This window comes from Hyperolius riggenbachi, chromosome 3, assembly GCF_040937935.1.
Source record: "Hyperolius riggenbachi isolate aHypRig1 chromosome 3, aHypRig1.pri, whole genome shotgun sequence".
NCBI classification, from domain to species: Eukaryota; Metazoa; Chordata; class Amphibia; order Anura; family Hyperoliidae; genus Hyperolius; species Hyperolius riggenbachi.
In genome coordinates this window covers 430230889-430245210 of record NC_090648.1, presented here as the reverse complement: position 1 = coordinate 430245210, position 14322 = coordinate 430230889, and the positions used below count along the sequence as shown (strand labels likewise).

At 48.6% G+C, this 14322-nt stretch overlaps 1 protein-coding gene across 1 annotated transcript in view; it reads right to left on the bottom strand.

The window, feature by feature from the left end:
- OVCH1 (ovochymase 1) overlaps positions 1–14322 on the bottom strand; it is a 237084-nt gene that overhangs the window by 41222 nt on the left and 181540 nt on the right. Inside the window, exons 17-18 of the mRNA XM_068273718.1 lie at positions 13177–13317; positions 4164–4296 (exon numbers count right to left, since the gene is read on the bottom strand). Of these exons, the coding sequence (XP_068129819.1) occupies positions 4164–4296; positions 13177–13317 (274 nt within the window). The remainder of the gene's footprint in view (positions 1–4163; positions 4297–13176; positions 13318–14322) is intronic.

Genomic DNA, 14322 nt, shown 5'->3' with positions numbered 1-14322 from the left:
TTTGTGTAGCGCCTTTCTCCTGTCGGACTCAAAGCGCTTGCAAGGCAGCCACTAGAGCGCACTCAGTAGGCCGTAGCAGTGTTAAAGAGACTTGCCCAAGAAACTCCTTACTGAAATAGGTGTTGGCTTACTGAACAGGCAGAGCCGAGATTTGAACCCAGGTCTCCTGTGTCAGAGGCAGAGCCCTTAACCATTACACTATCCAGCCACTGCTCTACTAAGGGCCCGTTTCCACTTGTGCGGTGCGAATTAGTCGTGGAAACCGCAAAACAAATTTGCACGCGGATGCGAATTGTACCACGCATTTGCGGGCGTTTTCGCATATGTTAGTAAGTATGCGAATTTAACCATGTCAGTGCCTGTGTGCTTTTACATTGATTTTATGCGAAAACGCCTGCAAATTCGCGGTAAAATTCACATATGAAAACACATGCGAATTTCCTATTAAATACATTGTATGCGAATCACACACCGCAAAGGCGGTGTGCGAATTCTGATCTCACAAGGGTCATAAAACAAGTGCGGCCAACATGATCTTCACACCCATAACAAGTGTGGCCACAAACACTCCTGATCTGAAGTAGTCCCCTGTCTCAGAGGAAGGGAAGGTTAGTAGTTGGGGCCCCCACAGCTCGGGGCCCCCCAGTAGTCACAGCGGCTGCTCCCCTCTAGTTACCCCAGTCAAGGACCAATTTCTATAGCTGCCAGAAAACTCCATGGCTGTAAGGTGCTGCTATTTCACTAAAGACAGTGGCTAATCAGCCTCATCACCTGTTATTCACACACAATATTAGACACATTTAACCTGAATAATAATAAAAAGTTAAGGGGTGTCAAACTCAAATACAAAGTGGGCCAAAACTGAACACTGAGACCAAGTCACGGGCCAACCTCAATGTCTACTGGCCACCTACCTTCCTTATAAAGTTCCCTGGTGTTTAATGGCCCCCCTTCAACTCCTATACAGTTCCTCGGTGTCTAGTGGTCCTCCCTCCCCTAAACAGTTCCCTATTGTTCTAGTGCCCCCCACCTTCCCCTATACAGTTCACTAGTGTTTAGTGCTTTCCATATACCTCACACAAATGGCTTCCCTGGTGATCTAGGGCTTCACCTCCAATATAGCTTCCCTGGTGGTCTAGAGTGGGCCAAACAGAATGCAAAGTGGGGAAACCACTTGAGGGTCAAATTTAATGGCTCAGAGGACCAGATTTGGCCCACGGGCCAGAGTTTGACATGTATGCTCTATATCTATCCACTGAAAGTGAGTGGAACAGGTTTCTTCTGACTGCAAGTGAAGCCATGGACAAGCATATGCGGGCTGGGCGAATAAGGTCTGCGCATGCCCAGCAGAACGAAGTGCTCATGCAATAAAGCTGTGCATGAGTGGTGGCTTCATTCTACTGGGCATGTGTGGACTTTACTTGCTCAGTCCGGATGTACTTGACCATGGCCAGGAGCAAGGCCAGAAGATGAAGAGACCCTTCACTGGAATTATGAGATCTATGAAGGTGTGGCAAGCCTGTGAAACATCAAACTTTCAATGACTGAAGTATCTAACTTCCCCCAATCCATACTTCAGGTATGCTTTAAAAGTGGAGGATGCTGTATAGGGTGTAATGGAGGACGGTGGTGTTTGAGTCAATGAATCACCTGTCCACAACCTTGACCACCTTTGGCACTTGAAGTTCAATGAAAGTCAATGAGCCACGTACCACTGATTATCAGTCTCACCTTTAGACGTAGCCATACATACATACTGAGGATTGCCAGCGACCCCTCACACCATGACCACCGATTCTTCAGTCTGCAGGTTTCGGCCATCTCCACCAGAACTTCAAAGGCATAGAAACTCCTATTTCCCCTCTGCTGTCAGCCAATTTAACTCCCTCCAGGCCATCCCACCTTTAGCGCACTTTTCACCCCGCTTAAAACTGCAGCAGTCAGATCGAATAGTGTAAACTATGTTCGCAACAGTGTCCTGCAGTCTATCTATACTTCCCATCTATCTACGCTGAGCAATTGTATGTAAAACACACAATTCCGGGCACGATCCATTCGTGCTTGGCGATTAAAATATTTCTGATTCTGTTTCTGATACTAATCTAGCAATGATGGGCAGATTCAACCAATAGAGATCTCTCTCTGATCGAATCTCTTAGAGAGAAATCTGTTGGCTGCGGCATCCACCGCCTTGACACTGTCTCCCTAGTGTCTTATATGTGCCCTCCATGTGCGCCTTTATACATTACCTGTCGAGTGTGACATCACCTTACACGCGCCATATGCCAGCAGTATGTGAAGTGCAAGGAGTGGGAAATGGAAGACTGAAGGGCACCGTGCAGTGGGTGATATAGGACAGGTTATAAATGCACACATGGGGAGCACATATATAAACTAGGGGGAAAAGCATCAGGGGTTTCATCGCGTTCGTCATTCATCCCCATATCGCTCGCTGTTACTGCCATGCACCCGATCAACCACAACAGCATGACATCTTAAAGCATGTCCAATCAATATACTGTCCAACTTTGGCACAAAATTGGTCACATTGTCGATCGAGCATGCTCTTGGTGGCACAGATTTCCATCCGATTTGATTATTGAATCGGACGGACAATAGGCCGCTAAGCTGAGTAGCGGATGACCACATTTCTTTACTGCTGAACAATCAAGGTTGTCCATCCAAGGGAATGGAATTTCTGATGGAACTTTAGGATAATTACGACAGGTGATTGATGAAACGGTCACCTGCGCATAATATCATAATGCCTCTTTATAAAATAACTTGATCTTAAAGAGAACCCAAGGTGGTAAGAATGATAACTGCACACAGAGGCTGGGTCTGCTTATACTGCCCAGCCTCTGGTGCTATCTCAATCCCCCGCTGATTGGAGGGAAGCGACGCGGGCGGGGACCGGAGCTATGCAGGAGGTGGAGGGAGCGGCGAGAGTGACAGTACAGAGGTGTAAAAACAGCCTGCTGCGTGTCGACAGCGCGACTGTGATTTATGAGGGCATAGCAGAGCGCAGGGGGAACTTAGGGGGGATTGAGATAGCAACAGAGGCTGGGCAGTATAGGCAGACCCAGCCTCTGTGTGCAGATATTCTTAGAACCCCACCTCGGGTTCTCTTTAAGGGAGTGAACTCATTTTAAAGATGGGGAATGACAAATGCTAGCGGATCAGAAGTTTATCAATATGCCCCAAAGGGGTTTTTCCTCACTGAGTGCATTTTGCGATCCGATCGGACAAAACGCGAGGTACATTTTGAAATAGTGGAAACTAGGCAGGGAAGTTTCCATTAGCGTGCTGCATTTGCAATGCAATTTGCCCTGATGGCATTCATCATACCTGCTGCATTTTTTGTGCAATCAGCCTCCTAAAAAGTATATTCCCACAGGAAAATTTCGTCTAGCAATTGCATCGCTATGTGATTTCTCCAGGATTCATCAATTTAAAATATTTTCTAGCCCGTTTCTTATATCCCATTGCAAATGCGCCACAATCGCACCCTTTCACTTGTCGAATCGCAGAGGAATCATGGTGCAATTGCTGTGTTCTGAGCGCTTTTAAAAAATGTATCCCACTTTCATTAAAATCACGGTAAAAAAAAAAAAAACGCTGCGATTGTGTACGTCCAAAAAAATAAAAACACCGATTTTTTTATGCAATTTTTACCGTGATTTTAATGAAAGTGGATTGGAGAAATGTTTTCAAAAGCGCTAATCAATTACAAAGCACTCAGAAAAGCACTTCTAGTGTGGATCTGGCCTTAGAGTATCAGTCTGAAAACATAAAAAGGATATGCTTTTTGTTTCTTTGCCATCGGTTTATGGCAGCAGAGAACTGAAGTGCTGAATATCCCCTAAAGTGATGATCTGTAGCCAATTCACTGTAGAGGTCTGTTAGTTCCATTAGCGTTACTATGGGGGTGCAGTAGGTGTGAACCCCACCATATGTCACCAGTGGAGGTGACATAAAGTTCTAAGGGAGAGTGGAGTAAGGCTATGTAAGTATACAAAAAAAAAAAAAGTATTAGTTGCGTTTAGCCTGGTGAGGTTGGAGGCTCATGGGGTAACGCCACGAGTTTCCGCGCCGCGTGACACCAACTCTAGTGACGCTTCTGGTTAGTTCTGTATGTCACAAATTGGTTATGGGAGCTGTACCTCAGATTGTTAGAGTATTCCTCGGGGTAGCCAGGAGACGTAATAACGCCGCCCTCTGCGGTTTCAATCCTGTCATCGCAGCTTTCCTGAGCGCTGTTGGAAACGTCACTATTCTCATCTGAAAATTGTCTGCCTGCAAAAGATTGAAAGGTTTCCAAGCACTGAAATGAAAGATGACAGCGATCCTCTCAGTATAACCCCACACATAGATTTTTCTACACTGTGCACAGTCTGAATCTAAGCACCAGTCATCTGAGCATGGACTCCTAATACTAGACTCTTTCTACTTGTGGCTAGCTGTATTCATGTGCATCAGTTTTCATACCATTTATTTAGGTAAGTGATTAGTGCATAGTTTGCATCCGATTTGCATTCACGTTGCATTCCCTGTAGCATGAGGGACGCAAAGCAAGGGGTAAGCGGAGCGGAGTCACGTGTTATCTGCACGTTGCATTGCATACACTCAATGAAAAGTGTGCGGTTTTTGCGGTAATGCACTGCTTGCAATGTGTTACAATTTCGCACATTGACTGCTGTTTGGAATCCACATACTGTAGGTCAGTGATGGCTAACCTTGGCACTCCAGCTGTGACAAAACTACAAATCCCATCATGCATCTGCCTCCCCAATTTATGCTTAGAGCTGTCAGAGTATTGCAATGCCTCATGGGACTTGTAGTTCCATCACAGCTGGAGTGCCAAGGTTAGCCATCACTGCTGTAGGTGGTGCATTGCAGCATATCAAGCTGCGTGAATGCTGTGAAAACAGCATTAGTTCCAGACAAGGCCGGATTTACCATAAGGCACTGTAGGCACATGCCTACAGGCGCCCGATGATGGAAAGGCGGCTGACTCCTCTCCTTGAGCGCCTCCCTCCCTCCTTCCCTCTGCAGAGTACTCTCGGCATTCCACTGACGAGAGCTCCCTTCAGTCAGGGGCACCTCTAGCTACTTAATATTGAGGGTACCTCTGGCTATCTAATACTAAGGGGCACCTGTAGCTACCTATGGTGGGCAAGGGAAGTAAGGGAGGAGTGACAGCTGGGCCAGCCAGCACACTTGCAGTGCGGTTTGGCTGGTGTTTGTAGGTTCATGGAGGGTGAAGTCTAAGGTGCCAAGACAGCTGTGCCTATAGGCTACTGTGATGTAAATCCGGGCCTGGTTCCAGAGGATAGTCTAAAGTGTGTTATTCTGTTGGGCTAAGGACTAGGTGTCATTTTAGCTACAATAACTCTCATTCTGCTGCTAAATGTTGCTGCACTTCCATGTGCTCTGCGGGAGGAAGGTTTATGATCAGTATGCTCTACCCAGGAGCTGGATCTATTCACACAGCTTGTAAAGATAGATTCACCACTTCCAGGTGTGACTTTATGACATTACACACATATAAACTTGGACTTCTGGAAGCGGCGGGCTTGCATAGTCATGCTCTGCCTCCATGCAGTGTGGTGGCATGAAGAGGAAGCGTTATGAATAACTGTGCCCCATTAACACAGTATGTGAGCCTGGTGCTAAGCATTTTTCAAATTAAAGTGTATCTGAGACAATGAAAGTAAAAGGATTTACACTTAGCCGAGGTTTTCTCAAGCCCCCTGTAGTCTGTCAGCAGCTACCCTCCCCATTTAAGTCCCTGACTGAGCCAGTTTTGAACTACTGCATATATCCCAACTGTCCCTCTTTCAGAGGGACTGTCCTTTGGGAACCCCGTCCCTCTGTCCCCCTTTCAGGACTGATTTACAAATCTATGTAAATATATGTGTTTTTCTACAGAAAAAAAAAAAAAAAAAAAAAAACCCTTAACTGACTCTAAATGTTATTTGCATCCTTGATATATTTCTTATTTTCATGTGTTAATATTAAGGAATATGAACAAGAATAGAAAGGACCAGTGTGGTTTGAATTATAAAAACATTTTCTCATTAAATTTTTATGGTATACGTGACTAGGGGTGTGGCAGGGGTGTGATTAGGGGTGTGGCAGGGGTGTGGCTCAAGTGTCTCTCTTTCTTATCTCAAAAAGTTGGGAGGTATGCAACTGCGCATGCATGGATCCAGTGGCGTACCTAGGGCATTTGACACCCGGTGCTGGGTATTAAAAGACACCCCCCCCCCAAAAAAAATGGGCGTGGCTATAAATTGCGGGTGGAAAATGGGCATGGCCATGACCAGATGAGGGCGGAGCTAACTAATTTAAAGTGAACCCGGGATAGGAGTGATATGGAGGCTGTACCCCCAGGAGGGGGAAGCAGGGCTAGATGGAGGAGCTGTAGAGGCAGCGGTGGGGAGGGGGGACATATCCCCCCCCTCCCTCACCTGGGACCCCTCCTTCTGCCTCTCTCTTCCCCCTCCAGAATAGCGGCCCCAGTATAGCTAGTATAGTTGCCCCCAAAATACCTAGTATAGTTGCCCTTAGTGTAGGTAATATAGTTGCCCCCAGTATAGCTGCCCCCAGTATAGCTAGTACAGTTGCCCCCAGTGTAGCTAGTTGCCCCCAATGAAGTTAGTATAGTTGTCCCAGTATAGCTAGTATGGTCGCCCCAGCCAGTATAGCTAGTGTAGTTGCCCCCAGACAGTATAGCTAGTATAGTTGCCCCCAGCCAGTACAGCTAGTATAGTTGCCCCCAGCCAGTATAGTTGCCCCCAGCCAGTATAGCTAGTATAGTTGCCCCCCAGCCAGGATAGCTGCCCCCAGTATAGCTAGGATAGTTGCCCCAGCCAGTATAGCTAGTATAGTTTGGTTGCCCCCAGTATAGCTAGTATAGTTTAGTTGCCCCCAGTATAGCTGGTATAGTTTAGTTGCCCCCAGTATAGCTGGTATAGTTTAGTTGCCCCCAGTATCGGGCTAGTAAAAAAGGGCGCACAGGGAAAGTGGACAAAAAGGGCGCCGCCATAGAATGCAATGCAAAATATCGGCTATTCGGCGCCCGACAGGAAAAAAGGGCGCCCGAGAAATAGCGGTTAAAGGGATCGTGTTAACAAAAGTTTTCGTTTACAGAATAAGGTTTATAACAAATATCGTTTACAAGTTCGTTTTGAGTTTGTGTTATACTTATTTTTTCGTTTTTAATTTTCGCTTATATCAGTTCTTACTTATTATTTAGTTTAAAAATTTCGCTTACAAAGGTATAACAACTAAATTTTCGTTTACACTTCTTTCATCATTTAAAAATTAGTTTTCATATGTATAATGCGTAAATACCGTTTTCAACCTTATTGTATTAGAAATACATTGCTTTTGGTATTAACTTTGTTTTTACACTGATAATGCGTTGATTATAGTTACTAAAATATCGCTTTTAATATTACTGTTATTTTAAGTTTGTTTTCACACTTATAATGTGTTGATTATAGTTACTAAAATATCGCTTTTAATGTTACTGTTATTTTAAGATTTCTAATGCTTGTAAGGCTATCTATTGTATTGTATATATTTATATATACTTTTCTCTATTTATAATATTAATGTATACGTGATTTTATGGCTATTTTAAGGCTATTTATTCTATTACAAATATATAAATTATTTTATTCATGTTATTTGTAGAGAAGAATTTTAAGGATTAAATATATTATTGTTTATATGTGTTTAGGGTGTTTGTGCGGTGGGGATGGTTAGGTTTAGGCATTACCAGGGGGGTCTAGGGGTTAGGGATAGGTACAGGGAGGGTTAGGTATAGTTACAGTATAATATACACAATCAGGGGGGTCTTAGGGTTAGGCACCACCAGGGGGGTCTTAGGGTTAGGCACAACCAGGGGGGTTTTAGGGTTAGGCACCACCAGGGGGGTCTTAGGGTTAGGCACCAACAGGGGGGTCTTAGGGTTAGGCACCACCAGGGGGGTCTTAGGGTTAGGCACCACCAGGGGGTTCTTAGGGTTAGGCACCACCAGGGGGTTCTTAGGGTTAGGCACCACCAGGGGGGTCTTAGGGTTAGGCACCACCAGTGGGTTCTTAGGGTTAGGCACCACCAGGGGGGTCTAGGGGTTAGGGATAGGTACAGGGAGGGCACTGTGTGAGAGTAAGGTTAGGTATAGTTACAGCACAATATATGTAATATATACAATTTATTAAATTATATATATTTAAACAAAGAGGGGTCTAGGGGTTAGGGATAGGGATAGGGAGAGATCTGTGTGAGCCTACAGTTAGGTATAATTACAGTAAAATATCTGTAAAACCTACCATTGCATTGCTATGCTTAATACAAGTGTAAATATCGTTTTTGTTATAGACGCTATTTGACGTTTCTTTTCAGAATTCGTTTGTTGTTATAGACGGTATTTTGCCATTTCATTTCCGTTTATTTAACCTATTTAGCACTAAATTTTCGTTTACAACCCCTTAAAAGATAAATATGGTTTTGCATTAAAACTTAAAATTTCGGCTATACCCCGCGCCCTTTTTTCCAGGCGCCCTTTTTTGATAGACGCAGTATAGTTGCCCCCAGTATGGCTAGTATAGTTGCCCCCAGTATGGCTAGTATAGTTGCCCCCAGTATAGCTGGTATAGTTGCCCCCAGTATGGCTAGTATAGTTGCCCCCAGTAAGCTAGTATAGTTGCCCCCTGTGTAGGTGCCCCAGGAGGGGGAAGCAGGGCTAGATGGAGGGGCTGTGGAGGTAGTGGTGGGGAGATCCAAGTGTCATGACGTTACAGGTCTCCGCCTCCAATGCCGCCCACTGTGCTTCCGCTAATCAGGAAGCACAGTGGGCGGCATTGAAGACGGAGACCTGTAACGTCATCATGACGCTGCGCTCCACGCTTGGAACGCGGAAATCAAGTAAGTAATTGTCCATACGCCCAGGGGTGAGAGCCTGGGGTGCCTGGCACCTGGGTGCAAGATTTTCTCTGGCGCCTATGGGAGTGGTTAAATTAACCGCGCCCAACCACATAACCACACCCATGTCCTGCCTCATCACACCCACACCTTCCACCTCTTTACGCATGCATGCGATACTCCATTCCTACCCCTCTTCCATGGGCTTGCTTCTGGCTGGCTTTGGCTGCCTGCGAGTCTCTGGACTGATTCAGGCTGAGAGGCTCTGCGAGTGCGACACAGTCACACACTGCGTATTTATGGCTGCCTGCGGCCACCCTACTCTCGCTCGCTATCGTCGGCTCCTCCCCCCGCCAAGCCCAAGTGTGAGGTGGGCTGCCTGTATCTTTCCCGTTGCGCCACACAGCCTGCCAGTGTTGCCAACCTTTCACGTTATTTTTTACTGACAAATACCTAAAAATTTACGGACAAAAGATTATTTTTACTGACAAAATTTCCCCACTAAATGCACATAAGAGACAGCGTTTCACCAGTAAATGCACGTAATGACAGACAGCCTTTCACCAGTAAATGCGCATAATAAGAAGCCGCTTTTCACCAGTAAATGCACATAATAAGAGACCGCTTTTCACCAGTAAATGCACATAATAGGAGACCGCTTTTCACCAGTAAATGCACATAATAAGAGACCGCTTTTCACCAGTAAATGCACATAATAAGAAACCGCTTTTCACCAGTAAATGCACATAATAAGAGACCACTTTTCACCAGTAAATGCACATAATAAGAAACCGCTTTTCACCAGTAAATGCACATAATAAGAAACCGTTTTTCACCAGTAAATGCACATAATAAGAGACAGCTTTTCACCAGCAAATGCACATAATAAGAGACAGCTTTTCACCAGTAAATGCACATAATGACAAACAGCCAGTGTCCCCAGTATATGTAGCCAGCCTGGACCCCCTTTAGGTAGTGAGTGACAGGGACCCCCTTAAGGTAGTGAGTGACAGGGAGCCCTTTAGGTAGTGAGTGACAGGGAGCCCTTTAGGTAGTGAGTGACAGGTGCCCCCAGGCTAGGTAGGTAGTGAGTGACAGGGACCCCCCAGTGAGTGACAGGTGCCCCCAGGCTAGCTAGGTAGTGAGTGACAGGGACCCCCCAGTGAGTGACAGGTGCCCCCAGGCTAGCTAGGTAGTGAGTGACAGGGACCCCCAGTGAGTGACAGGTGCCCCCAGGCTAGCTAGGTAGTGAGTGACAGGGACCTCCATTGAGTGACAGGTGCCCCCAGGCTAGGTAGGTAGTGAGTGACAGGGACCCCCCAGTGAGTGACAGGTGCCCCCAGGCTAGCTAGGTAGAGAGTGACAGGGACCCCCAGTGAGTGACAGGTGCCCCCAGGCTAGCTAGGCAGTGAGTGACAGGTGCCCCCAGGCTAGGTAGGTAGTGAGTGACAGGTGCCCCCAGTGAGTGACAGGTGCCCCCAGGCTAGGTAGGTAGTGAGTGGCAGGGACTCCCAGTGAGTGACAGGTGCCCCCAGGCTAGGTAGGTAGTGAGTGACAGGTGCCCCCAGTGAGTTACAGGTGCCCCCAGGCTAGGTAGGTAGTGAGTGACAGGGACCCCCAGTGAGTGACAGGTGCCCCCAGGCTAGGTAGGTAGTGAGTGACAGGTGCCCCCAGGCTAGGTAGGTAGTGAGTGACAGGGACCCCCAGTAAGTGACAGGTGCCCCCAGGCTAGGTAGGTAGTGAGTGACAGGGACCCCCAGTGAGTGACAGGTGCCCCCAGGCTAGGTAAGTAGTGGGTGACAGGGACCCCCAGTAAGTGACAGGTGCCCCCAGGCTAGGTAGGTAGTGAGTGACAGGGACCCCCAGGCTAGGTAGGTAGTGAGTGAAAGGGACCCCCAGTGAGTGACAGGTGCCCCCAGGCTAGTTAAGTAGTGAGTGACAGGGACCCCCAGTGAGTGACAGGTGCCCCCATGCTAGGTAGGTAGTGAGTGACAGGGACCCCCAGTGAGTGACAGGTGCCCCCAGGCTAGGTAGGTAGTGGGTGACAGGGACCCCCAGTAAGTGACAGGTGCCCCCAGGCTAGGTAGGTAGTGAGTGACAGGGACCCCCAGTGAGTGACAGGTGCCCCCAGGCTAGGTAGGTAGTGAGTGACAGGGACCCCCAGTGAGTGACAGGTGCCCCCAGGCTAGGTAAGTAGTGAGTGACAGGGACCCCCAGTGAGTGACAGGTGCCCCCAGGCTAGGTAGGTAGTGAGAGACAGGTGCCCCCAGTGAGTGACAGGTGCCCCCAGGCTAGGTAGGTAGTGGGTGACAGGTGCCCCCAGGCTAGGTAGGTAGTGAGTGACAGGTGCCCCCAGTGAGTGACAGGTGCCCCCAGGCTAGGTAGGTAGTGAGTGACAGGGACCCCCAGTGAGTGACAGGTGCCCCCAGGCTAGGTAGGTAGTGAGTGACAGGTGCCCCCAGTGAGTGACAGGTGCCCCCAGGCTAGGTAGGTAGTGGGTGACAGGGACCCCCAGTGAGTGACAGGTGCCCCCAGGCTAGGTAGGTAGTGAGTGACAGGTGCCCCCAGTGAGTGACAGGTGCCCCCAGGCTAGGTAGGTAGTGAGTGACAGGGACCCCCAGTGAGTGACAGGTGCCCCCAGGCTAGGTAGGTAGTGAGTGACAGGGACCCCAGTGAGTGACAGGTGCCCCCAGGCTAGGTAGAGGGTGAGTGACAGGGACCCCTCACCTTCCAGCAGCAGCAGACCTCTCTATCAGTGGACGACCCGACCTTAGAGCGGGCGGCGGGCGCACCGCTATGCGGAAGTGATGTCACTTCCGCATGAGCGATGTCCGCTAGGTCCTAGCGCCGGCGCCCGTCTATCTGGTCGCCCGCTGATGAGGTCTGATGCTGCAGGCGGCCAGGGGGAGAGAGCGGCGACCGAGGGGGAGGCAGAGGGCACCGGTGAAGACCAGACTGGGGGCAAGCACAGCCCGGCGCCTGGGTGCAATGCACCCACACCACAGCACTCGCCCAGGCGCGGCCCTGCCTCCGGCCGCCCTGCACTTATCGCCGCTTTCCTGGAGGGGGAGAGAGAGGCAGAAGGAGGGGTCCCAGGTGAGGGAGGGGGGGGATATTTCCCCCCTCCCCACCGCTGCCTCCACAGCCTCTCCTTCTAGCCCTGCTTCCCCCTCCGATTGTGCTGCTGTGGGGGGTCGTGGCGACACCCCCTGGGTGTCTGACACCCGGTGCGCCCCGCCCCCCTGCGCTCTATTGTAGGGACGCCACTGCATGGATCAAGCTCACGTAGCTGGGAGCATTCTGCACATGCACAGTTTGTTAAGACAGGAGCATGACTGGATAGCACAATGGTCCACAATGCGAATGGATCGCAGACTTCACAGCGGCATAACGGAGGGGACCAGACTGACATGGAGGGAGCTAACGGATTTCTACTTACCTGGGGCTTCCTCAAGCTCCCTGTAATCCTTGTGCTATCGTTGTCTCAGGTTTCATTTTACTTTAAATGGCAGCTGAAGTGAGATGAATACAAAGGCTGCCATCTTCATTCCCTTACAAACAATACCAGATGCCTGGCTGTGAGGCCTCTTGCACACTGCATGCATTTCAGATTCCGATTCCGCTTTTTAATCTGTTTTTACATCCGATTCCGATTCAGATTTTTAATCTTAACTGCATGCTGCGTTTTTTGATCCGTTTTTCTGTTGAATGTATTCAAGGAAAATCGGAAACGGAATCGGAAACGGAATCGGAATCGGAATCGGAAAACGGATTTGCAGTGTGCAGGGAGCCTAAAACAGAGCTTTTGGCTTTAGTTGTTTTTGAGTGGCAACAGGCATGTAGCTAGCGGAGTGAGACCACATTTAAATTCTCATTCTGGGCCAGTAAGGTAAAATATTAGATACAGAGCATCAGCTCAGAAGTCATGCAACTGGCATTGTTTATTAGAGAAGGAAGAGGGGCTGATCCCTAACAGCACCACAAGCTAAATCCAAGGCTGCACTCTACACAGCGTGGCATGCCTGCCTCAGTTACACATGTTTCATAGCAATGCGCGCGCTCCTTTAAATGCCGGCCGCTGCGGTGAAGTATTGCAACCACGATACTTTACTAGTGCGGCCACTAACTGGCAAAAGTGGAAAAGGCTGAGTGGAATACTAATCCAGCCAGAAAATCACAGCTCAACTTGGAAACAGTATACAGTAAATGGGCACAGTATACATTGACACTCAATAATATTACCTTCCTCTCCATATATCCAGGACGTGAGCACAAATCCCCTCCTGCTGTACGCTCCTTCCCTGGAGGAGATAAAGGCCACTCCGACGTTTGACCCGTGGCTCACATAAGTTTCTTTCGAGGAGAGGGAGCCGCACATTTTACCTGCAGAGATATACTGTACATCACCACTTTTGAAGTGTGTGGAAAAATTCCAAAATCCAGTCCATGCATTTTTTTTTTGTAAACAATACTAGACTTTAGGCCCATTACAATTACAGGCACTAGAAACACAGCCACTGGCCTCTTGGGAGGTCTTCTCCGCTGCTCACCAATCCTCTGCACACTGCATGCTCCAGTCATTGTCACGGACAGCTGCCGGCATCTTGGGAAGCCTTGCCTGCTGCCCCTCTATCTTTTGCACACCAAGCGCTCCTGCGCATGCGCACAACAGCAGACACTTACACTGGATCCCTTTCCGTTCCTGTCTGCATACCCTCGTTCCACCGCCAGGTCCCCATTGCAGCTTACGACTTTAATGTCAAAAAGGCCTTTGAGTCGTTGGAAGGCCACAGAAGTACTCCGGTCTCCAAGTAATTCCTGAAGATGTGTGGCTTCATATTGATACTTCTTGGCAGTGAAGGCCAACCACCTTCCTCCTAGATCCCAACCAATCATGCCGGTGCCTCGCTCTCGCTCCTGGTCCACCAGTGGACTGCACCCCGCAGCACACGGACATTGACAGCCTGCATAGCACCTGACTCACTGTGTAGTGTGAATGCCTCAGATGGCAGCTCCGCTTAAAATCAGCACTCAGACTACCCCTCTGGTCCTACTTCTGTTGCTACTGAAATGCTGTTATGTGTATTGTCCATGCCTTTTCTATTTGCATTCTACTCTACCGACCTGTATGTTATACTGTTCCACAGAGCCGGGACAAGGTCCTCCAGCACCCAAGGCAGAGACACCAAAGTGTGCCCCTCCATCCCTGCCACCCCAGCCATCACACACTGATTGCTATTAGACTAAGAGGCGCCACAGGGCCCACAACCTCCCCAACACCTTAATATCTAGTTATCTGGCTTGCAGTCACTGCCAGGTATCCCCTTTTCTTATTTCTTTCTGCTTCAAACACAATTAGGAATGACAGCTGAATGAATTCTGCGCCCC